This window comes from Haemorhous mexicanus, chromosome 6 (genome assembly GCF_027477595.1).
Source record: "Haemorhous mexicanus isolate bHaeMex1 chromosome 6, bHaeMex1.pri, whole genome shotgun sequence".
Lineage (NCBI taxonomy): Eukaryota > Metazoa > Chordata > Aves > Passeriformes > Fringillidae > Haemorhous > Haemorhous mexicanus.
Window position 1 is genome coordinate 3,464,888 of NC_082346.1, and position 26,385 is coordinate 3,491,272.

A 26,385-nucleotide genomic window follows, 5' to 3' on the forward strand; every position below is an offset into this window, starting at 1 on the left:
ATCAAGTCTTAGGCAGGGGAATAAACCTAAAAATGACACCCAGAAATTTACAAAACTGTGAACTTTTGGTTGCAGTATTTGAAGGAGAGGTTTGCTTTTATAAACATCCATCTAATTCAAATCTAGAGGCAAACCATCAATGGTGAAGTTTCTCAATGCCTGGGTTTTCTTTGGGCACAAGTTTTCATCAGTGTCTTTTGTCAGACATGGAACTTACACACTGAAAGATGACATTTTTCTAGAAAATCTGACCAGATATTAAGCACCTTAAGTGGATTTTGCCTACAAGTCAACAAGTCATAATTTAGAAAAAAATAGATCAAATATTACAAGCAGTAAAAACTCGGTTTTAAACTATTCAGATTTCTTCAACTCATAGAGAGAGAGACAATGCAGTTTTCCACTTGGAGAGGTCAAAGCTTCACTTATCCTAATGACTGTTCTGCCTCCTGCTATGAAGAATGTAAGAGTTGCTACAGCTTTCCACCCAGCAAGTGATGGGCTTCAGATAATCTCAACCCCTTAAAAAAAAAAAGTTATGATTTACCAAAAAACAGAAAACAGTCTCGTTCAGAGACAAAGAAAGCTCAACACCCACATGAGACCCTCAAACCTGCAGCAGCCCATCCCTTCACAGAGATGACTAAGCATCAAGGAGTCAGCAGTGCAGACCTGGTGGAGCTGCCAGCTCTCTCTCTCCTTATCAACACCCCAGGATTCCAGATAAGCCTCAGGGAACATCAAGATAAGAAAACAGCACTCTTCCTCCCTAGAAAACCTTCTGTCATCTTGACCACAGAAAGCAAAGGGCTCTCTCTCCATGGACACCAGAATATAAAACTTTAAACCGGGTACAGAACTGAAAACTCAACAAACGGATCTGAGTATTTACATCTGTATATATACACCCAGTGTATATGTATCTTGGAAGAGATTTGTAAATGTTTCCACTGGGCACTGCTTGTAAAATGTCAGGGTTTGGAAAAGTGCCCCAGCTGCTCCGTCACTGCCTCTTGCTGCCAGGGTAAGAAGGGGGCTAATAAAATTAGCATGAGCAGGAGAGCACGGGGTGAAAAGCAGGTTTGGTAGGAAGAGGCTGCCCTCAGGTTTAATGCTTTTCAGTCAGCCTCAAAAGGAAACGAGTGGGGAAGAGGAGAGAAGAGGAAAGGAACAGCAGGTGGCTCGAAAAATGATGCATTCAGACTGATGACAACTTTTCACAACAAAGACATCACAACTAGAAACAGAGATGCTGAAAGCCCAACTTACATTTTATTGAACACCTGCTGTAAAAGATGCTCTGCCAGCACAATTAAGATACATTTTTAGAAGTCAATTTTTAATTAAAAGACCATAAAACTCACAAGGTCTAAAACTTGAGTAAGGCTTATTCCATGTTTTGATTTTTGTCGCATTTATCCTCAAAAATACTTTCAAAAATGTCCTGTGTAAGGAGCTGTGCAGATGCAGGAGGCAGCCCTGGAGGTTACCTCCATTTCAGGGAGGATTATGGCTGTGAAGAGACCATCAGCATCTCTTAGCCCCCCCCCCCCCCCCCCCCATAACCACATTTGGCATTGTCTTTTCCCAAAAACAACAAAAAACAACAGAAACCACAGTTTCAAAGCTTCCAAACATTCAAGTTTCCACACTGTGTGGAGCACTGCAAAGTGCTCTGCTTGTGCTGGGTGGAAGTTGTACCCCTGATTCTCACCTGGGCAATGATGTTAAAAAAGGCTTTTAGAAATGACTGCAGTGGCTTATTCCTGCAAATAAGAGAAAACTCCAGTTCCTGTCATAAGGACAGTAAAGCTTCATTTTCCATTCATCCCAAATGTGTTAAAAAAACATTAAAAACCATTATGGTCCTCAGCTACACAAGCAAATTGTGACACAGTGTATTGAAGACTAGGCAGTTATTGTGAAAAGGATCCTTAATTTAAATGGATAACAGATAAAAAAGAGTCTTTAAAGCTTCTAAATTGTTTATGATAAATAACTATGTGCCTGTACAAGTTCATTTCATTTAAAAAAAAACATTGGACGAATGAGTAGAGTTGCACAAGGGAGCAAACATCATCCAACACACGTACAGAGGCCTATCAGAAAATTTTCCTTTGCTTTTCTACACCCACTCATGTGCAATTAACTTTGTTTTCTTTTTAAGCGAGGAGAAAACAGCTACAGAGATAGCATTAATCTTTGCCTGATTAATTCCAGATCCACAGATGACCTCTGTACACACTTGCAGTTAAAACCAGCATACCAATTCCACTGGAGAAGCATTCACACAGCAATTTTACAGAGATTTATACACCAAAATAAAACCAGAGGAAAACCATTGGAAAAAGGACTCCTGTAAAACAAAGTTGCTTCACTGTGTCTGCAGCACGAGAGGATGCATACCACCAACACAGAAATGGGACATTAAAGCCAATTTCATCCAGTGATAATGTGCATTTGTGGAGCATTATAAAGTCAGAGAGCTGATGGCTCAAATCTGGAAAACCAGCAACACTGGCACCACAGCAGTTTGCACAGGGGTCACCACCACCCTCCACTGTCCTGCAGAACATGAGACTTCAAAGGTCCCCTATTAAACTGCACCTTAATTCTCTATTCTCCTGTCACCTGGGCCAGCACAAGCATCACCCACAGGACAGATCCTGTTTCCTCAGCCCCTTGCTCCTGCTCTGTGTCATTGCCCCCAGCACACAGAGAGCCAGGGGGCAAATGAGAGTGGCTAACTCAGCTGAGGAAAGACCAAAACACAAAAACCCAGCAATTTCTCTTGGATTACTGTTACCTTGTGCCAGCTTCTCATCCCATGTCAATGCTCAGCTGCAGATACCCTCACGCTGGCAAAGGGGAGGAGGCAACAGGAATGTAAACAGGCTGCCAGGGAAGGTGGGACTGTTTCTCTTGGCAACACCAGCTCAAGCCAGTTAAGAGCAACTATTAAGGCCATAATAATTGCAAGATAAAGTATCTTTTGAGCTGTGTTTGTTTGGTTTCCTATTTTCATTTTAGTCAAAAAGATTAGAAAAGTCAAATTTTAGTAAAAAAAATAACCCACTGGAATCCTACAAGTTAGTTTAAAATCAAACATTGTTCTTTCAGTCATCACCATCAGTGTCCCATGCAGCTTCCCTGGTAGGATACCTTCAGGAAGAGCAGCCAATCTTCCCAGCTGCTTTTTATGCTTCAGAAGTTGCTCCAATACCAAAAGGGACCCTTCATATCACAGGAAGCACAAAAGCCACGTCTCAGGGCTGTTAACTGGAGGAAAGGATTCTTCTGGCATCAGAGCAGTGGCAGGAACCAATGCCAGCCTTATCCTGGATGGGACTCCAAAACAGATTAACAAGGTTCTTGATGTTCTCTGTGTCTCATGCACATTTATTCTGGGTGTTGCAATACCACATCACTGCAACCACTGGTAGCTGCCTACCTCCAGCTGAAGCAGTTCCCTTTGGAAGTAAAGAAATTAATGTTTTCACATTAATTTTCCTTAGGAACACAGTTCCTTACAGAGTCACTTTTAAAGGCATGTATCAGTCTGAAAAAAGGATCTACTCAGCTTTCTGACAGTAATATTTCCTATGCAGGCATGTATGCAAGAGCCATTCCCCTGCAGACACACAGGCACTGGGACCTAAGGTCGTCGTGATGTCTCCAGCTGCCCACAGAAATGGGCACGTGGGCTGACCTGCTGTGGGAATCTGCAAAATCAGAGGGTTTTGGGAAAGCTGCAAAGGGCAGGCTTCAGAGACAGCAGAACTGTGATTAGAGCTAAGCAGTAGCCATGAGATTGGTCAGCAGAAAAATTATTTAAAAAGTAGAAAAGCAAGCACGAATAGAACAATGGTCTGTGTATTAACGCTTGTCTAGGATAACTTCCTAAGCTGCAGAAGAGTTTATCTAGCAAGATATTAGGAAGTCTGAAGCTTAATAATGGAGCTCTGTGCATTGTGTTTTAAGGCTCACAAGCAGATACTGTATTTGAAATAAGCAAGCATTGTTTAACCAAAGGTACATGTGCTTACAGTGGTTGGATGGAACCACTGTCAATGGGCTTCTGCTTTGTGTGATTGGTCAAAAACCTTTTAAAGTGAGTTGTAACGTTAAGCTCTTGGTCTGCTGCCTGGGAAGTGAGCTGATGGCATCTTCCCATTGTCATAACCATGTAATGAGACTAATGCTGGAAAATACAACAGCTCAAGGCATGTTCACAGCAGTCCCATCCTGTTTGTGATTTGTACACAGCCCCCGGCCGGCGATACCTGCCACAGCAGTGACCAAACCTCGTGCTGAGCAGCCAAGACTTGTGTTTTGCTTCCTCACATTGATGGAGGCTTTTTGAGATGGCAGTAACTGAGAGGTGAGGCCATCATCTAGTCTCAATCACAATCAAGAGTGACATTGGTGACTTCAAAAAACCCCAAATTCTAGTGGACATGTATTGAATACAGGGCGCCCCGGACACAGGGAATGATTGACAACTGACTCCATTGATTCAGAAGTCTGGACATACCTGAACAAGAAGAGTATCCACCAAACCTTTCCACTTCCAGTTGGTTTTCTTGCCGAAGTTTTCCAAGGATTCTAGTTCTCAGAGGTGACAAGTTATTTGTGCATAGTAACAAACATTTCTCTCTAACAAAGAGGCAAATACTCATCTCTTGCAGTGGCAATATTGCACACCAGTGAGCCACAGTCACAAAAAACAAAGAAGCATTTAAGTTTGGCAGACCTTGGATCTTCTGTGACCTGATTAAACTCCACCATCAGCAAATCCTTGAGAAGAACACGGGTCTGTCACAAGTGTACCAGCTTAAGGCCAAAAATTCAGTGGGTTTTCAGCCCGAGTAAAACACTTGTGTGCAACAAGGCATCAGCTCTCACATGAAATCCACACCCCTGTCCCTGGCAGAAGGACAGTGGGGACTCCAATAACCTGAAAAATATAGAAGCAAAAAGAAAGCTAAAAAAAAATCGGGAAGAAATTACTGAATCCTTCAAGAAATTATCTGCCTCCACAAATGCTACTACCTGCAGAGCAAAAGTATTTTCCCTGTTTTTGTGATCCCAGTGCCTCACCCGAACATTCTGTGACTAATGGGCATTTGGAAAATCATGTCCTGTGTATGCACAGTACACAGATACAGCACAGCATGTGCAGAGGTCCGATAACTGCAGCAACTCCAGTGCTCACCTTTCAGCTTGCTTTTAAAAACCATTTCAGTCTTCCATTAGATAATTACAGGTTTCATATTCTCACTTTCAAGGTTTATTTTCAAAACACTTCTGTCACTAAAGCAATTTCTAAGTTATCTACTTGCCAAAAGCAATTTAGGGACTTTCACATGACAGCAGTGAAGCATAGGAAGTATTCCCTTCTTGCATACAAAATAGTGGTATTTAACTACTTTTTCCTCTCAATATTGTAAAAATAAGCATGTAAATCAACCTGCTATTTTAAAACTAGTGAGAAAGTGCCTCACTATTGTAATGATGCTCACCAAAAGTACACTCAAGGTAAATGAGAGATTTTGCACATTCACTACAAGGGTTCAAGAAAACATGTATGATGCCAACAAAAGTAGATAAATTGCAGAGCTATTAGAAACAATATTTAGATTGAAAAAATGCATCAGAGACACAGGACAAATGCTGCAATTTTATTCTTTTTGTCAAGATGTTTAAGGAGCAACACTGAGATACTTGGTTAGTTTCTTCCCCCTTTCATCCTTTATCATAAAATACCAGAAACTTTAAGTCAATATACTCTTTTTTTCCTAGAAACCTTCCTAACCGAAACCTTCCCCAAAAAGCGTTGAGAGAATTTATTTTGTTCAAACTGAGCTGCCTCCATATTCATCCAACCTTTCAGTAAATTGTTCTTCAGAGGCTAATATTAAAAAGGAGAAAATCCCTCAATTAAAACAGATATGCAAATAAGGACCCTATCAACTCTCAGTTAACTTTTTGGTATTTTTTTTTTAATAGAAGATTAATGTTTCCTTAGGATTCAAGTATTAACAAACAGAAAACTTGTTAAAACCCATTTTCAGATAAGGATAAGGCTGAACATTTCTTGTTAAAAGGACAAGAATGTTCCAGATAAACAACTGGTTTAAAAAAAAAACCCCAGAATATTTCTAAAGACATGTTCAGGTTGATCAGTTCTGTCCAACCCACGATAAATCAAGTGCAGACCCGTTGGTGTCTGTGTGTTCACAGTATGTGCACACATGGGTTCAGAATCATCAGGCTGACATCTGCTCCATCAGGGAAACACAAAAATGGCCAGCTCATGGCTCTGATGGGGGACTCAGAGCCAGGGGGCTTGCATGAATGTCTGAGAGCCCACCCCAAGAGGATCACGTTAGACAAGGTCAACAACCACCAGTTAAAATCCCCAGTCTGGCAGAGCAGGACAGCCCTACCTTGGAACTATTATCCTTGAAAAATTGCACTTTTTGGGCCTCTCATGCATTTCTAATCTGGAAAGCAATTCTCCTACCAAGTTTAATCCAGGCAGTGGCTGTCTCTTGGGTGGGATGAAGACCAAGTACTTGGGAAGAGTGACTGATAGACAACTGAGAAGTCATCCCCTGCTCCACCTCCAAGTCTGAAGGAAAAGTTACTTCTGGGGAGACAATGCAGCATGAGCCTAGAGGCAGTGGGGGAGGAATGGAAGCTGCTCCCAACACAGGCATGACCAGGAAAGGAGCAGAAAGCCTGAGCAGGGTCTTCTTGAGCTCTGGCTGGTTGCACTCCAGACAGGCTCTCTGTGCACAAGTCACAGGGCAGCTGAGCATCCCGTGGAAAGCAGGGAAGGTGGGAAAGATGCTGGAACTTTAATCAGTTGGGATGCCCTGGCAGCCCCCTTTGACAGCCCTGCTTGGGTAGCAATGGCAACAGTACAAACCCTTCCTAAACCTGAGCACCACAGGGATGGGGTGGCACAGATCTCAGAGGAGGACAGAAACCTTTGCTCAGTACAGCGGTGAGGACCAAGGACCACAGATGGAGGTGAACACTGCCATCCCCCCCGGCAAAACCCAAGGTACCAACTGCACCTGCAGCAGGGACCTGGTCTGCAACAAACAACTCCAGCTGAGAGGAAATGGTGAACCACATTTTCTGTATTTTTAGCTGATATTTGTTTCTTTTTGTTCAATGATTTATTTACAGCTGCTCTTCAGTCTAAACTTTTCCACATACTACGCTAAAAACAAAATCCCGATCGATTGCTGTTCTTTTTATAAAGGGCATCAAACTTCTTTTGGCTGTCTTGGTTTTAAAAAGCCATGAAGTTATTAGTTTTTGAGGTGATGCAAAACTAAACATGCTGCTCTGAAAAAGCCTGTAATTAAGCAGGCTGTAATAATTTTTCACTATCTGGCTCCTTTTCAAAGCGCACGTCATTCTTTTGTTCTTCCTGCAGTATATTCTCATGGCAGCAGCAACCATGCTGATCCTGGGCATTAATTACTGTTTAGGAGAATGGAAAGGAGGAGGGCAAAGAGAATGGAGAGAGCAAAGAAAACAGCACCACACATTTCCACAAAAAACCTCATGGTGATATTTGAAAAAGCAGCTTAAATCCTCCAGCAAGCACTGTGTTTGTATCTGCTCCTTTTAAGAATCTAACCTTGTAGCAATGATCATTAGTTGCTCAGTCTAAAGAAGATACTGGCATCAAAATCTATTTTTAGTTACCAAAAAAAAAGGCAAAAAAAAAATCATGGTTAAAATCGATATATACACACACACATATATATATATTTATGGAACCCATTTGCCTGGGTTATTTTGAAAATGCCCCAGAGAGATCTGCTATTAATCTAAATCAAGGTCTATTTCTACACGAGAGAGAATAATTAGAATTAGCCCGGGTATTAATGAGTTTCCAATGTGGCCTCTCCAGGTGCAAGTGACAATTTCTAGACATGTAATGACAAGGTATTTAATTCACACAACAAGGGGAGCCACAGACTCCCACCATGATCTTGTAACCATGGGCTACATGCTAGAGGTTTTCACATTAAGAAGCTGGAATCTGTGGAGTTGTCTTTTTTTAAACATATTAATAGTTCAGTAATTATTAGTGCAGAACAGTAATTACTCAATCACTCACTAAGTCCATTTCGAAAGATCCCCACGGCAGCCAAGGTTTCCTACTCTACCCCACCCTCAGAATTGCTATTTAACTTGTATTGAGCAATATTCTCTTTGAGGTGAAGGTTGGAATCAGGCCTGGGAAAAAAACTATTATTTGAAGAACATAAAAATTTGATGTGTTTGGCACTCAAAAGAGTACAGAACGATCCGAGGCCCCACAGGGTGGGATTTTTGCTATCACTGTTTGTGTTCCACATTCAGCTGATGCTCAGAGCCCCATCTGCCTGAGCCAGCTGAAGTTCAAAGCTGAGAGCCTTGGCTGATAATCTCAGGTACAATAATGTGCTAAGACCACTATGTATGTGTTCTAAATTGGATCTGCCTCACCCTTAACCAACTCAGAGCAGGTGAAAAACAAGCCCAAGGTGATCTCTGAAAAATCAATACAGAACTAAGTTATTTATACAGATGGTTATAAAGAAGATTTGGTGACCTTTTTAGTGGAGGAGAACTGAAATTTTAGTGACCACATTAAATTACCACGTTAGAGCACAGTCTTTAGGTTTCCAAACTATACAAAAGCATACATGCAGTTATTATAGATATGTCTCCATGCTATGGTTATGTAACTTGACTGTAATGAGAGAAATCATTGGCACAGGAAGAAACTGAGGAATCCAGAGTATCCAGGAGAAAAATCTGAAGGAAATATCATCCAAAATTCTTTCACATCTCCAGCTGCCTTTCAAGAGACACTGTAGTCCAGAATCTGGATTGAAAAAGAAGCACAGATGTTGCATAACGTCTGTGTAAAAACACTTCAGAATTTGTTCTTGCAGGAAGAACCCTAAATAGCATCCCAAGTCCCAGATACTACGTGCACATATGTATAAAAGCACAGATGTGTATGATCACAGGCAGCCTTTAAATTGAGTCAAACAGAAGCTTTGTAACTCTCTTGCACAGCCTGGCTTGTTCCTGTCTGGACTTTCACCCATCCTGGGGTTTTGCAGAAGGGTGTGTGAGCTCCTGGTCGCTCTTGAACTCTACACCCCCCTTGGTCTTGCCAGGCTCCTTCATTTCATCTTCAGAAAATTTAATCAAGTTTATGGATAACACCAGAGTAACACAGCTGGCAAGGCAGGTGACAAGGGCTGTGAATTTACATCACAAGACAGCAGCAGGACATTCTGCATTTCCCTACAGTTTTTATATCTATATATCTCAGTACTTTTCATCTGAAATAGATTCTAACACAACATCACCACAGCATAAAGCAGCACTATGGATTTACAAGCTGTATTCCTGTGATGTGACATCCATCAAGGAAAAAAAAAAAAAAAACATATTTTCTAGGATCAACAGAACAGTTAATAGGAGCATAAATTACAAAAACACTCATCTAAGCAAGCTAATCTATCATGCTAATCTTGAAGCATTAAGTGTAAAATACAACACTTAAGAGGCCAAGAATGTCAAACATGCACTGATAATTGTTTGAACCAGTCTTGCTATGCCAGATCCAACTCTGCCAGTTTTCCATCAACCATAAAACACAGATAGAAACTTAAATAATTATGGCATGCAGAAAATACAATATTATTTGTGTGTTGATAGATTATATATTAGCATAGGAATAGGTTGGAGGGATAAAAATTTCTGATGAAAAGAATTCAAATTCAATACAATTCGTATCTGCTCCAGACTTCTGGAGCTTGCAGCTGGTAAACACTATTACCAGCAGTACAAAGATAGAAAAAGGCTTTGTTCTGAGGTACTAAAACCTGCTGTTGGTGAGAGAACACATAACCAAGTTGATCCAAGAAAATGGACTTTGGAAAACAAAGAAAAAGTCAGCATTCTCCTTCACAAGGTACAAAATCCTAGAAAAGATAAGATGTAGCCCAATACTGTGAAAGAAACTGATTTTTTTTTAAATGGTATTTGCTTTCCAGTTTTCCTCTGCAAAGGATAGAACTTAACAACCCGCTTGTATTTCTCTTCCCCCTTGATTGGGATGGAAAATTCTCTTCTTGCTTGAGGAAACTCAAGGCCTGGGTAGTGCTTCTCAGCCAGTCACAGCTCCCAGCAGTCTGCTGGCCATTTATTGTGTGATTCATACCCAGAACTCTTATCAAATACGGGTCTGAATCAGCAGTTTAGGGAAAGACAGAAGGAACATCATTTTAATGATTATTTACTGAAAATTAGACTTTCTCAAAGATAAAATGGCATGACAAAAGCCAAACAACCTCCAGCAAAATGCTATTACTGGAATATCTCTGAAGTCACTGCTGATGAGAAAAAGGTTGCTATTCCCCTAAAAGTGGAGTCACTGTCTTAGTCACCCACCTTGGGCCAGACCCAAGGGGCCAGACAACACATTCAGGTTAAAGACCAATCCAAACCCCTTTGTATGTTAAGATTTGATCCTGCAAGTCAAAATTTCATTTGCATTTCTTGCAGTGCAAGTTATTAACACTGGAAGAGCTTATCAGAAACCTGGTAATTACTCCTCTTCTCCATGGGGCTCAGTGTGATGAGGTTTGTGTTTTTTTTTTTCATGCAGGAGGAACAATGAAAGAAGGGCAAGGCTGCTATACTGGGGGAGCTACAAGCAAGAAAGCTCCATGTTTCAGTGATTGACTGGGTTTTTCCATTTTTTGAGGAAGAAAATATAGAGGGGAATGAAAGGCCATAAGATGCAATAACTTATTTTTAACTGCATTTCTACCTAAAACAATACTGGAGACTTGTGAAACAGCACTGGAGTATCCAACTCATCTGTGGGTCCTGTGCCTCTACATCCTTTTTTGTCATCCTGGGTTTTTCACATACATGATATATGAGAATGCTGCCTCTTAACATTTTAGCCATATACTCTATTAAAACAGACAAACACCCCCCTCCCCAGATAAGCAACAGCCACATGATCTTAATTCTTGTTCCTGTGATTGCTTCCTTGGTAGTATAGGTTCAACTCCAAGAGATATCCAGAAGCTACACACACTTAAAGCACCACAGCTCCTCTCAGACTGAAGGTGTCCTTTACAGTTCAGAATCTCAAAATGGTTTGGATTGAAAGGCACCCCCAAAGATCATCCCCTACCAACCCCCCTGCCATGGGCAGGGACACCTTCCACTATCCCAGGTTGCCCAGAGCCCCATCCAAACTGGCCTTGAATGCTTCCAGGGATGGGGCATCCACAGCTTTTCTGGGCAACCTGTGCCAGGACCTCACCACCCTCACAGGGAGGAATTTCTTCCAAATCTCTAATCTAAGCCTGCCCTCTGTCAGTTTGAAGCCATTCCCCCTTATCCTGTCACTCCATGCCCTTGTCCCAAGCCCCTCTCCAGCTCTCTTGTAGCATCTTTAGGCACTGGAAGGCTGCTTGATGCTGTTCCTCTAGGTGAGTTTCATGGGTGCATTTCAGACAAAAATAGCTCGAGCACCTCTTGGTTGCTCACCAAAGCACATGATGTAAAGAGGGAAGCACAGTTTCCAGGGATTATTTCAAAGGACCCTGGGAGCTGAAGCTCCTCACAGAGCTCATAAGTACAAGCCACAGGGACAGACATCAAACCCTCACCAGCAGAGCCACCCTTCCCCTGCAGATAAATTGAGTCCAAGGAATGTGTGTGCATTGGAAGTGGCTGCTGAATCACAGCATCGGGAGGGCAACTGCTCCATCAGGACAAGTCAAAATGGAGACTTAATAAAATGAGATCAGCTATCAGTCAATGGTTTGGAAATTATTCAAATTGTTGGTGCAGAGGAAATTAAAAGGCTTTGTGGTCTTCTGATTGAAACATTTTACTGCTTTGGGTATGTGCATGTGTAACACAAAAAGGAATGAAAATTAAAATGGAAGCTTCACTTTATAACTCCAGCCATTACAATAGCAAATTGAACTGCATTCCCCTCAGGTTGATTTCATCATAATTTGATTTTTAAGAGGAAGAAACGAAGTATTGCTCATGGATAGAAACACTCCTATCACAACTCAATGTTTACTCTGAATGTACTATGTACATAAAACACTTTGACAGACTTTGTTCTTCAACTCTTATACATCACAGCTAACCTTTACCAGCAAACAAAAAATAATTAAATATTATAATAAAACTCTTTTCAGAGAGCAAAATTAACCTCACCTCAAAGTTTCCAGAAGACCTTGCATTTTTCCATTGTGTACGAAGAGAGCCAAAGGAAATTGAACCAGCTTTGCACATTCTTTGAAGATGACTTAAATTGAAAGGATCATACCACAAGAGTTATTTTACAACTTTAAGTATTACAGACACTCTTGATTAAAAAAAAAAAAAAAAAATTGGTTTTATTTGGGCTTTATTTTCCCCTTAAACATATACAAGAATATATGTACCTGCCTAGTCCAACAGGAATATTTCATACAACAAGGACTGCTGGGGGATGGATGTGGTTTCAGTGGAGGACCTATTACTGCTGGGTTCATGGGTGGACTTTCCAACCTGGGTGACTCTAAGACCCATTAATTTACTTGTCTGTAAGAAATGCTTACATATTTATATTTAAATTCATATAGAAATAGTGATGGATAGTCACAGCTATGCTAATTGAAGCTTAATTCCTTCTTTCTGTCATTTCTGACTCTAAAAGCAGAGAGAGCAGAAGACTCTCTATAAAACCCTTTATGGGTTACCATAAACCACATTTTGTGAGGTCTTGAAAAGCTCAGAAATTCATCCATTTTCATGTCTGAAGAATAAACAAGTGGAGGATGCAGTAATGAATCAAGACATGCAAGTGAATTATCTCAAAGGTCACTGTATTTATGGTGCTCATTATACATTAATAAAATATGCTTAATGAACATCCTTCCAATTATGACTGCACCATGTCCCACAGCAAAAGCAGCAATCACAAATGTGTGAATAGGATTAAACCTCCCCATAACTTCCCAAATTAAGCTTGAGTGTGAATATCACATCCGAGCCAGATCAGGGCATTTAATGCTGCACAAGTACACTTAATTCAACATTACAAAATGCTGAATGAGTTGATAGTATCTATGGGCCTTAACTCAGACCTATTAACTTATCCTTTCTGAAATCATTGGTAAAATGTGGCATTAATAAATGTCTCAGTGCCTTTGTAAACAATAAATGATTCATGATGCTTGCTATCAATTATAACAATGAAGAATACTCTGAATGGGTAATTTTCTTTTAACTTAACATCAGCAAAGTTGATTTAGAAATCTGTGTGGCCCATTAGGCAAGACAAAGAAATAAAACTGGGAAAAAAGATGGTTTTATCCCTTCTTCCCTCACTCCACCTGGAAGCATGGAAAACCCGAGTCTAAGAATTTTCTAATTCAGATTGTGCAGGACTTCCTCAGTCTTTACCAGGTATTTATCACGTGTGATATTTCTTTTCAAGTCATCCATGCATAGATTAAGGGAGGTTCACAGTAAAACTATGCAAGTGAAACAAGCACAAGTGTTTGCTTCATGGGAAAGGATCTAAAATCCAGAGGAAGTTTCAGCTTAACACAAATACAAAAGAACTGCACAGGAAATCTTTCCCTGACTTGAGAACGGAATTAAATAATTTAACTAAGAAAAGACTCTTATTCCTCAGGTCACTTGACTTAATAATTAAAATTTTACAATGAAGAGAAATAAATTAATAAAACTTCCCCTCATTTAAATAGAAAATAGCTATTTCTTTAAAGAAAACCCACTACACTTGCTATAACTTTTTAAAATTGGATGTCATTTAGTAAAAATACCTGGTCTAATCCCATGGTTTTCTTCCCCAAGACAAAGTATTATATACAACAACTCCAGAAAAAAGTTCTCAATACACACGAAATTTGTTCAACATCACATTTTCTTAATTAAAAAAAGTCAGCTTCAAACAATTTTAAAAATAGCCATACTCTTTATCACTAGGTCTGTTACCTCTTTGAAAGAATACTTAATAAAACAAAACACTTGGTTATAAATAAAATGACATGGACTTGTTTGAACGCTGCACTAACAATGGCAAAAAAAAATTACACATTCACTGCCTGAACACCAATTCATTCTTCTATTGTTCCCCAACAATGCTGAGCAACCAACTATAAATTAGGTTAAGAAAACTGCACACAAGCTTTGTCAGGGCTGTCCATTTATGAATCAAAACTAAAGGAAACAGGCTGAACTCTGAGGGAGCTAAAAGGCAATTTAATTGCATATACAAATCCTCTAATCCCAAGGACATGTAATTAGCTACTTCCAAGCCTGCACCTCTGCTGCTGTCAAAGAAACGCTGGAATGCCAGCTAATTCAAACCATATCCAAGGGAGCCTCTCAGCTGAGAGAAAATAGCAGGTAATTATGTGTCTGCAAAAATCACAGCACCTGCACAAGCCCCTCTGCACGGGGCTGATCCTCTGCCACAGCTCTCTGCCATGGCCCAGGGCTGGCATGTCCAGAGGAGCCACCAGGATGGTCAAGGACACGAGGGGAAGCTGTGTGAGCAGTGAGGGCACTGGGTCTGTTCAGCCTGGAGGAGACTGAGGGGTAACCTCATCACAGCCCACAGCTTCCCTCTGAGGGGAAGAGGAGGGTGGGCACTGATCTCTGCTCTGCACAGGTGACAGGAGTGAGGGAATGGCCTGAGGCTGGGTCAGGGGAGGTTTAGGTTAGGTACAGAAAAGGCTCTTCACCCAGAGGGTGGCTGGGCACTGGAACAGGCTCCCCAGAGAAGTAGAGCACCAAGCCTGGCACAGCAAGAAGTGTTTGGACAATACTCTCAAGTACATGGTGTTACTATGGGAATATCCTTTGCAGGGGCAGCAGCTGGACTCAGTGGTTCCTGTGGGACCTTCCTGGCTTGTCCTGTGATTCTGACATGCACCCATCATCCCGCTGAGCTCCAAGCAAGCCCATCCCATCTCCTGGCCTCCATGTGGCATGCTTGGCACAGTAAACACATGATGTATCTATGGCTGACTCACACTTTTTTCCTTTTTATTTTTTAAGTGTAGAATAATCCACATATATCCATGACTTGGCTCAACCCACGAGCCCTTTACCCCATCAGCAAGGAAGCAGACTGGGGCAGACAGCCACTTACAATGGGCAAACACCTTGTGAGGCAGCTGCTGCAGAGGTGGTGGCTATGTCAGTGCCCCTGTCATTTACTCACAAGCCACATCCCAGAATAACAATAAAAAAAGCACAACTGCCTGCTGCCACTCATCTGAAGCTCGCCAGCTAAGCTGAGACAGCCTCAGAAGTTGAAAGACAGAGCAAGTTAAAAATCTGACAGATAAGGTTCCTTCAGCCTGAAGCATCACTTACAGACAGACACTGCTCCTCTGCCACAGCCTTTCAACAATGACAGATCCACACAACTATCAGGTAGCATTACCAGCTAATTACACATCTCCTTACACTTTAATTAGAGATATGCAAATACACCAGACCTGACCGCTGCTACATGAAAAGCAGAAAGTGCTGTTTGAACTACAGAGTGCTGCAGAAAACCTCCAGGTGGGACGGGCTGGAAACATGATAATGATATTGATATTGCTATGGTATCAATCCAAGGATCAATAAATGAAACAAGATGGAACGGTTTTTAAATGACTTCTTCTTTTCTCTTCTTCCCATCCATATATATTCTAAGTAGTACCCTGATCCCACTTCCATTATCTGGCAAAACACTCAACTGGAAAACAAGTGTACATTTGATGACCCCCTAAGCTGGCTCTACCCCAAAAGGCAACCAGACCAATCCAACATGAGACCTGCCTGGGATATTACCAAGCAGCCAATACCCCAAAGCACTTCCTCCTGTTCCATGTGCTGCCTTCACATGCACAGCCCTGCCCTCCTCACACACTCGGTGCTCCCATTAATGGTAAAAGCATTTGTTATTTGGTGTTGATTGATTAACTCTAATGGAAATACTTATACATATTGTGAGAAGAACACATACCAAAGCTTTAAAAAAAAAGATAGAGCAAGGTCCTCTCAGGACACTATGATGGGAAACAGACTAAGAAACCTAGTCTGGAAACAAATACACTGATGGCAACCAGGAACTTTTAACAAGTTGTTTGCCCAGACTCTCTAGTTGACATCTTTCTTGTTAAAATGTACCTGGGATTAAACACTGCTAAATATATTGCCAAATCAAATCAATTAAAAGTGCTGAAAACATAATTTGTAATTTTGTATTACAGCATTAGTCCTCTGTTGCTCAGAGGACTCACTTTGGTCTGGTAAGAAACCTTAGGAATCTCTACCCCATAACTTTCATGCTTCCTTTATATAGATTTTGCTTGGAATTCACAAGGCAGGTTGAAATCATTCATAACAACTTGACCCAAGTTACTATTCTAGACCTACTTCAAAATTAACATATTATCCATATTCATATTAACATATTATTCCATATCCATAGAAGCAGAATTGTTGCTAATTTGATTTTCCACAACTCACTGCTAATAAACAAAGGCAAAGAACCCTGTCAGCATTCACGCTGCAGCTTAACAACAAAATCACTCTCTGGCAGAAAGGCAGCATGCACAGACAACTTTTGCTTACAAATCAGAAATTTGGTCTTGAACTACAAAACTCTGGGTCTTAGCAATGTTAAGTAGTAAATCTAGCATTTTAGGTACTGGCAGAGATTTTTCTACTAAACACTTAAATTCTTTTCTGTAGTGTTTCCTGCAGTGCTAAAAAGTCAAGAACACCTGATGTACCCTTTAAAAAGGATTTTCTATTTATCCATGACAAGTTTTTAATAGCAAGAGACAAGTTACAAAGCTCATCCACAGAGCTGCCCTTTCACCCCACTGCTGTGATACACACTGATTTTCTAATAACTGATAAAACTCAGTGCCAGAAAGACAAACTGGATCATTCAGTCACTGCACAGACCTTCCCATTGACACAAACATGTTACCTAATGATCACTGGAAAATTCCAATTATCAAAGCTGCACAATCTCTTCAGCAAACACGTTATCCATTCAAACCTAATTTGGGTTAAACCATCCCTGGTGATGACTTTGAATACACTAACACAGCATAAATTTAAAAACATGCTTTTTCACAGGCAAATCCAGAAAACAAAAAATGTGGCAGTGGTGGTTTTGGACTCCCCAGTAGCAGCATGGCTCAACCTCTCAGCTGGCCCCATCCCAAGCTGTTACTGCAATGAATCCTTGCACAAGCCTGCCGAGTGTCGCAATCCCTGGATCTCAGGGCAAGCCAAAGTGGCTCCTCTCTCCTGTTTACAGGATTTCATTGGACTCCAGTGTCTGCTGGCTGTGGCACTCACCTGGAATCAAGTTCTCACACCAGGTAGAACCCCAGATTTTTGTTTGTTTTCCAAGGCTGTGGAAAATAAGAGGCTAATGAAACCATCTCCTGAATACTGCATCCAAATGCTCTTGGACCACTCAAGCAGGTATACGTTCACACCTCACCTTTTGAGGATAGGAGTCCAAAACAGGTACTCTGGCACTGAGAATAAACATCTAAACCGCTAGAGTAGTGACTGGAAACTTCCAACTTCTCATTTTTCATGGGAAATGGGGATTGCACCATCATTTGTTCAGATTTCCAAACTGGAAAACTGGAATTAAGGCAATTTATTTATTAAAGAGAAAACAAGATTTATCTTTCTTTCATCCCTTGCCCTTCCCCACTTGACAGAGCAGATTTATAAAGCCTCCTTTAACTGACAACCCAGGGCAGAAATTATGTAAGCTCTCTTCCAAACAAGTATCATTTGGTTTTTATCCTCTAGATGAGAGACACGTGCTAGTGCAAAATGGTGATAAAGCTGGTAAGCCAGCCTCCTTAAGTTACAAGTGCTGGCACAGACCTTTAGAGTGAGATTAAGGCCGAAATAAAAAGAAATATTCAGATTCCCCATAGTTTTGGTAATTAATTTGATTCTTACCACCCTTTAGTTCAGCTAAAGTTTCATGATGTGACACGGAGGGCAACTACAGTGAATCGTAGGATGCCTGTGGGAAGTAGATTTGTAAGTTTAATAGCTCCTCTTAGTAACAGTTTCAGGTCAAATATTAGACACAGAGAATCCTTTGTGGTATGAAACACACACTAGTCTAGATGACAAAGCACCTGGGTATCAGTAAAAAGATAAAAACACAAGCAAAGCTTTTAGTTGCTTGACAACAGAAATCCCACTGATATCCCAAGGTTCATCAGAACAAGGGGCAGATCTTGGGCTGCAGCTTAAACAGCAGCACTACAAAATCAGCCCTGACTTCTCCCTCGGGTAGGATGTAGGTACAATTTAGTGTTCAATGCAATGAGAAGATCCAAAATTCTTGGTATAGACAGAAGCTCATTTGGGGGCTGGTTCAAGTTTGTCTGAAACTGCTGCATCCTGCTTAGAAGAGAGAACTCTCTCCTGACGCTCACATAAATTATAGCAAGTGCCAATTACAGCAGTGTTAATTTTACAAGTATTAATCCTTCAAAGCCATAATCCTATTGCAATCAAAAATATCCAAGGACAAGGTCAATGCCTGGCTTTCTTACACATTAATGCCACATAACAAAAAAATAAAAAGGCACCAAATGCTACTGAGCCCAAAGACAGAAAATGATACCTTGACATTTCCAGCGAAGAGTTACTTTCAGGTAACCATCTTTATTTCATTAAATCAAGTCAGATACTGTACACTATTATATCCAGAAGAATAGAAGATAAAATTAGTAAGTGAAACCCATTGTTAGAGATTCAATTTTTAAAAAGGCACAAAATGCATATGACAATGCTGTGATCCAAGATAAAGTAGTAGTAAGAGTAGTAAGAGCATGGCATAACTCAAAGACTTGAACTAGCAGAAGAAATGAAAACCAGTAACAGAATTCTTTGTGGGAATAGATCAGGTTAAACACTGAGAAGAGAGGAACTAAAGTAACATCACACCTGCTCCTTTGGTTAATGATGTTATATTTCCAAAGTTAGCATCCAGTTACAAATTAAGGTAGTGACGTAATGGAAGCTGCAATTTAAGTTTGGTTTTAGAGTGATTATCCTCACATCATCATCACTACACCACCAACTGAACAACATTTTGCTGAATAAGATTCTCAGTAAGGTTAACATATTTTAGACATCGAGTTTGTAATTTTTCTCAAGAGCAAATTAATCTGCAGCCAAATTATTTCAAATGACCTTCAAATACAACCACGGTCAAATTTACTTCTGTCAGATTCCCAACTCCAACTCCATTCCCACCTCCTGTGATCTTCCTTGGACTCATGCCTTTGAGTTTGGAAATCCATTTTTCACAGTCAGCCTTACAGTTTTGAGGAAGTTACCAGGCAAGTTCTGAAAAGCATTGGCCTCAAACACAAAACTAGCTAAAAACACAACAGAGGCTAGGTTTCTAAGTCATCAATTTTAGGACTTAAATTATTATAAAACACTTCTATATATAAAACACTACTTTATTCTCTTCAAGGCAATCCTTTTCGACAACAGAGCACCCAAAAAATTTGCTTCTGTCTTAAGGAAGCTTATCAGTTAGCATTTCCTTGGGCCAACTTCTGTGTGTTTAAGGAAGTCAGCAGTATTTTTAATATGTTACATTTAATTTTTTCAATACAATGTGTAAAACAAATGACCCAGTAACAGAGATAAAAAGATCCTTACTCCAATTTAATGCTAAGAAGTCCTACAGCCAATGCATGTCAATGTTGTGCATGTCAGTGTTAAGCCCTAACAAAGTGAGGGTGTTTAAGAGATTAAAAAGTGCTTATATATTTTTCTTCCCTCTACAAAATAGTCTGACATATGATACACATTCTTTTAAATCAGTATCTTCTCTGCTACTACTTAATGTATTGAGTTTACAAAAACTCTGGGGAAAAGGATGGCATTTTCTGGAAAAAGCTTTCAAGATTCAGACAAGCGCTCGCTCCAGCAACGTGCAGAGACACCTGTGTAATTTCCTCCTCCATAACCCTATTAAATTTTTAGCTATCATAAATTCAGTAAACCTCAGTAGCAAAAGAACAAAAGCTACCTGGGAATCTTGACCAAAAAAAAAAAAAAACCCAAAAAGGTATGAAGTGAAACAATTACCTTTCTAATTGATGGAACAGTGTGCAAAACCCTGCAAAATGATTGTTCCAGATTGCAAGGCAGGATGTATTCTATTGCCATCTCTATGGCAGGTGTCCTTTGTCAAGTGGGCAATTCTCCTTATCTCTCTCTGAGTGATCACAATCACTCCTCCCTGGCAGTGGACATCTGCTGATAACAGGCTATTGAATGTCACTGCATGACTGATAAGAACTACAGCATCCCATGGTGAGATGTGAGCCCAGAGGGAGGAGCCAAGCATTGCTACCCAGATATAATCTGGAGATTCTGTAACACCAGCACGGCTTCTCCACTGGATTTCCCAGAGGTACAGCAGCTGCCTCTTCTTCCACTGGATCTTCAGAGGAAGAATACACCCTTTCTTACAGGATTCCTGTTCCCATAGAACCACACCTGACACTCCAGGAGGACTGCAGCCACTTTTCCAATTGGACTGCTACCAACACCCTGACCAACAGATTTTTCAGTCCCCACTTGTTTACAGTGATTTCTTTTTTTTTTTTTAAACAAAATATCCAAATCTTTAAACACAGTAATGACAGGTCCCATGCCACACCTTCCACTCTTGCCCTGTGACCTTTCTCCACCAGGTATTTAGACAAGAGGCACTGTCACTCTAAAACAACCAGGGGGGAATATATCTGAAAATCAACAATGAGCACACAGGTGACTGCACAGCCAGTCAAACTGAAAAAAATACTGCCTCTGCTTTTTGACTCCTGGAATATATTTTACATTCATAAAAATGAGTATTTTTTCTGGGGTTGTTTATCTTTTCCTTTTTCTCCCCCCCCCTTTTTCCTTCCTGAAGCCACGACCCTGCTGACATGGGAGCTGTTCAATTGGAAGCAGGTGAGAACAGAAAAGGTTTCTGCAGCCCTGCCTCTCCCCTCGCACCTACCGCGCCCCAGCACGCGTTCCAGCTCCCGGCAGCGCCACCAGAACTATTTACCCAAGGAAATAGCTGTGATAAGGGGACAAAAATAGCCCGAAATGATGGAAAGCATTTTGTTGATAGCCACGCTGAGAAGAGAGGAAATGAAGCTGTTAGGAGGACAGAGTGCGGAGCGGGCAGCGCTGCAGCGGCTGGAGCCACAGCCACACCACTGGCTGGGCCAGCTCTCAGCCTGGAGAGCTGCCTTCCACACTAGGGCTGCTGCCAGGACACTGCCTCACACAGCTCTCCCATCCCCTCCGCTCCCAGAACCTGGAGGTCAAAACCAGCTGCACCTACAGGGATGCAGGGTAAAGCCCCTGCCCCCACCCCGGGCTCCAGGGCAGCCCAAGAGGTTCATTAGGGAGCCCTGTGCATTCCACATAAAACGTATTTGTGGATCTGACAACTTATGAGGAAGGGCATTAATTCCGTTTTAAACTGTTTTTGTTGGTGTTCACAGCCTCTGTGCAGGGGACAAAACCAAAACAAAGCCACCCAAGTCCCCACAGTACACAAAGAGAGAAACAGGTGCTTGCCTTATCTGAAATTAAATCCCTTATTTTGCCTGTTAAGTAGTATCCATGCTCATATCGGGCAATCAAAACATTATTTTTGTCTTTTGTTTCTGTGAATATTGACTTTTTCAAGGTTCAGTACCTTCCAGGAGCAACAGCAAGCACCATTTATTGCTGCAGAACATAAATAGCAGAGTGCCTTCATATTTCAAGGAAAACCAGCACAAAATATAGCAACCACTGACTGTGAAAGAGGGCAGCTTTAGATTGGGTATTAGGAGGGAATTCTTGCCTGTCAGGGTGATGAGGCCCCGGCACAGGGTGCCCAGAGAAGCTGTGGCTGCCCCTGAATCCCTGGAAGTGTCCAAGGCCAGGCTGGACATTGGGGCTTGGAGCAGCCTGGAACAGTGGAAGGTGCCCCTGTCATGGCAGGAGGGTTGGACTGGATGATCTTTGGGGTGCCTTCCAATCCAAACCATTCCATGATAAGATATTGAGATATTGCTGCTCCATAATTAACTTTTATTGTTTGGGAAAAGCGCTTCTGCATGACGGAAAGCCTCAAGCAGATACCAATTCCAGCCAAAGGCAGTGACACTTTGGCACTTATTCATTCCAGATAACTTCACTGTGGTTTTTTCATCCATACCTGAGCTGCAGGAGCTGGTCCAGCTGCTCAAGTCAGTGTACACTGCACTGAATTAATGAAGGATATCTGCAGTAGCTAGGTCCATCAGTGATATGAAGTGCAGAAAGGCAGAAACTGGGAAATGGAGAGTTGGATACTTGACATTTTAATAAAGAGAAGCCAAATTTAGACAGTGCATGTGGTAGGTAAGGGGATATGCTGCTACCATTTCTCCTTTAAAGTGAGAACAAAATATTACAACTTAACCTAAATTATTTACATCACAATTTTAAGTATGACAGAAAGAGCATTCTGTTGCCTTCCTGTAATCCCTAAAAGAACTGTACAACAGATAGCTTCAGAATAGATTTTTTTGCTCACACATGTGTAAGTACGAACAGCAAAAATGTTTGCAATTTTTATTTGCAGTCATTTGAAGTAGTAAAAATTATTTTGGGAAACACTGTGTCTCTTCTGCTGCACAGAGACCATGCAAAAGCTTAGACATTAGATGAATATCATCTTCAGGAATTTATGAATAGTAGCTGTATTTCAAACAGCTACTACACATGCTATTATAATTTCAAAGTGATTTCCTTGTAATTTTTGCAAGATGTGGCAGAATTGTAATTACAACTTCTAAGGGATTTATTTGTCCATCACAACATGTAGGTAATTTGTCTCCCTCCCCTTTCAGAAAAATGAGCTCTGAGGTGTTCAAGTGTGGGAGCTCCACATCCTAGTGAGGGTAGGTAGCTCTGGCATACAATCTCCCCTTAAAAGGCAGGAAATGAAAGGACATTTCACATGCGGTTGAATATATATAAATATATCTTTTTAATATGTGTATACATACACACACACACTGTTTACCACCATTAAAACACTTCATCTATTGTCTGACATGATGCATTGTATGGAGAGACTGTCCAGATGAAAAAGAGTTGCTTTCCTAAGCAGAAGTTTATATTGTATAAACATTTCCATATAAAGAACGTACATGGAATTTCCAATGTCTTATTCTAAATGAAGACTGCCCTTAGCCATTGCCTTAACAATGCCCTAATAATTCAGCTGGGCTCAGCTCAGCTAAAAACAAAGAAGTCCATGCTCTGACCATATATCAGATGTGCTGGGAAATCCAAGTCCAACATCAAGAGAGGGAAGATCCAAGATTCTGGACAATGGAGAACTATGTTACCTGTAAGCTGTCACAGCTCTGATACCTGCCAATATCCTCCACAGGTGATTGTTCATACATACATGAATATGAAACTCAGGCCAGGAGCACTGGATCCACAGTAAAGAACTAATAATTCTAGAAAAAGCCTTCAGCGCCTGCAGTTAGTCTGCCCCAGAAGCAATGTGTTACCTTATCAAAAAATTACGAGTATTTGAGAAATATTACAAGTATACCCTCAAATCTATGCTTTACCCCTTTAAATAAAATAAAGCAAAAATTACAAAGACCATTTCAGATGCTTTAATTTATTCCTTTAAGTGCAATAGAAACCAGGCTGCCACCTCATCAGCATCAAAGTCCAAATTAGATCAAGGAGCGTGGAGGTAATAACGGCAGCAACAGATTCCCTTCCTACTCCTTTCATGGTTAAGTGAAGTTTGTTCCTTTTTTATTTTCTAAGTATGGTTAGGCGCCTCAAGCATGCCTGTTAGGATGGAAAAAGCGTGCAAATCCCAGACCTAGGACCCTGCCAAAAGTCTCTTTAGACAGTCAAGGCAGCCAGAAGTATGCTGAGAGCTTGCCAGAGCCATATTGGGTGGCTAAAATTAAATAAACAGTTAATAAAAAGATTTTTGAATCAACCCAAATAAATACAAACTTATAGCTTAACTGCCTTATCTGCTTGATAAAAGAAGATCCAAGACAGCAACCAAGCCTTTGAAATGCTTTGACACCCACAAGTTCTGGACAGCAGATTTAAACAGAAGAGTGCTTGCTATTATCTCTTTCATAAAACAAGGCTTACATTTGGAATAAAAAAATAACCGTTGACTGCTCTGACAGGGATTTCTCTTCTTTAAAACACATACTTGCTCTGCCCCCTGTTGTCAGCAAATTACACCTCAGTCCTAGCAGCAAGAGGTCAACAGCAGGTCCTCAGTGCCAGAAATACCCAGAATTAGCTAAAACAAAAGGCAGCATGACCCAGAAGTATTTTAGGAATACATTTCTGCATTGGGAAAAATGTCCCTAAATCATTATTTGCGTGCTTGAGGCAGTTTGTTTTCTCTGCTTGGTATTTTATTATTTTTGGAAAAATATTACCATGAACACCAAGTGTACACAACTAGCTGGTGTTTTTTGGATATTAAAAAATATTAGCTCAAGGAAGAAAAAAAAAATGTTTGAGGAAATGGAAGATGAGTTTTATGAAGGTCCAGAAGCCTTTTATTTTACTTTATCTCTGAATCCTTTTACTGAATAAAGATCATCACTCTGAGTTCAGCCATTTAGCTGCAATTGCTCTTCTTAGCTGCAATGTGAGTTTACAGCCCAGTTTTCATGGGCCACATGAGAGCACTGATTTGTCACTGATGCTTTCCCACGTCACAAAATCATTCAAACTCACCGTGGCCATCCTGCAGTGAGGAGATCAAAACCAGATCTGCACCCAGCAGGATCACTCAGGGAGCTCCCCAGACTTCTCCTGCCTGGAGAGCTTCTGAGCTACTTAGACCTTCCCTGGTACCTGTGAAAATGAGGATAAGTAAGGGGGAAAGAACCTTTGGGTGACCAAACGTGATCCAACAGAAAAGGAATAACCAAAATCTTAGATCATGGCGTCTCTAATGAACGCGTTGCTATCCCTTCAAAAATAAAGGGCTGATAAAACAAACTCTCCAGCAACAGAAATACACATTTCCTACCTCCAAGTACAGTTAACAATAATATTTGCACTCCTGTGTCCTTCTTGGAATAAAATTGTTTAAATGGGCAGAAGGAAGGGCTTAGTGGGCTAATCTCAAGTGAAATATTCCTTAAATCCACAGGTTTAAATGCCAGCCGGGTCACTCACTTCCCTCCTTTCCAGGACAGAACACATGAATGTAGCTCAGGGATAGCTGTGGCTTCCAGGTGGTGCAAATGGAAAGAGAGACTTCTCATAGCTCACCAGAGCAACCAGAAATCGGTTACATCTATCCTAAAAATCAACATTTGTCTGTTGCCCCAGAATTTATTTTCCAGTTGTGGTCCTTTTTCCCCCCTCAAGTACCATTCTTTCCCTTAGAAAGCAAGTTATTTACCTTCAGTACACAGGCTTCATTTTCCACAAACACTTCTAAATTTTGCTGATCTATTATTTTAAAGACACTTGAGTTGCTCACTTGAAATCTAGACATGGACTAGTATCTTAATATATTTATTTACAAGCACCCTCACTAGCTGCACTTTGGCAATGATTTTGATCAACCCTATTTTGTGAAACCATACCTAGCAAAAAAAGAATAAATAACACAATATAGAAATCACAGAAAAAACCCAAAATGAAAACACCTTGGAGAAGTTAGTGATACCCTGCTTTCTATTCATTTACAGTTCTCTGCTTTTAAACACCTTTTTGTGCATCTCAATGGTTCCTCATGGGAAAACAGGAGAAGTACCATCAAGAAATACATAATGCTTTTGCCTGTTGTATTAAAGAGTCTATAAATATCAAAGCTATAGATCCAAAAGCAGTTTTGGTATTTATTTCTCCATCCCTCAGGAGACTGTGGCTGTTGGTACCTTCTAGCTCCAGAGTGGAGATGGATATATAAACCAATGTGTGAGCCCACTGTTTGAATAAAAGCTAAGGATGTTCTCTCCTTTTTAGCCAATACACTCTTTTGAAGTGCATATTTAGAAAACATCCACAGCACAACAGGCAAGAGCTCTCCTACAATCCTGCTCTGCCATGCAAGTCAATTTGTCTGGTTTAAAACACACATAGAGCAAACTGTGCTTAATACATCAGCCTTTCTATAGAAACCTAATTTTTGGAAGCTACTGCAGAAGATGAGGAGGGTTCATGCAG

The 26,385-nt window shown here is 40.8% G+C and overlaps 1 protein-coding gene across 2 annotated transcripts in view; it reads right to left on the reverse strand.

Annotated features, from left to right (window-relative positions):
• The window catches only part of NAV2 (neuron navigator 2), a 381,930-nt gene that overhangs the window by 257,778 nt on the left and 97,767 nt on the right, over positions 1–26,385 (reverse strand). Inside the window, exon 1 of one of the 2 annotated variants that reach the window (XM_059848312.1) lies at positions 2,807–2,882. The exons of the other annotated variant lie outside the window; for it this stretch is intronic. Coding sequence (XP_059704295.1) covers positions 2,807–2,824 — 18 coding nt within the window. The 5' untranslated portion in view covers positions 2,825–2,882. Of the gene's footprint in view, positions 1–2,806; positions 2,883–26,385 lie in introns of those variants that run through there. 2 annotated transcript variants of the gene reach the window in all.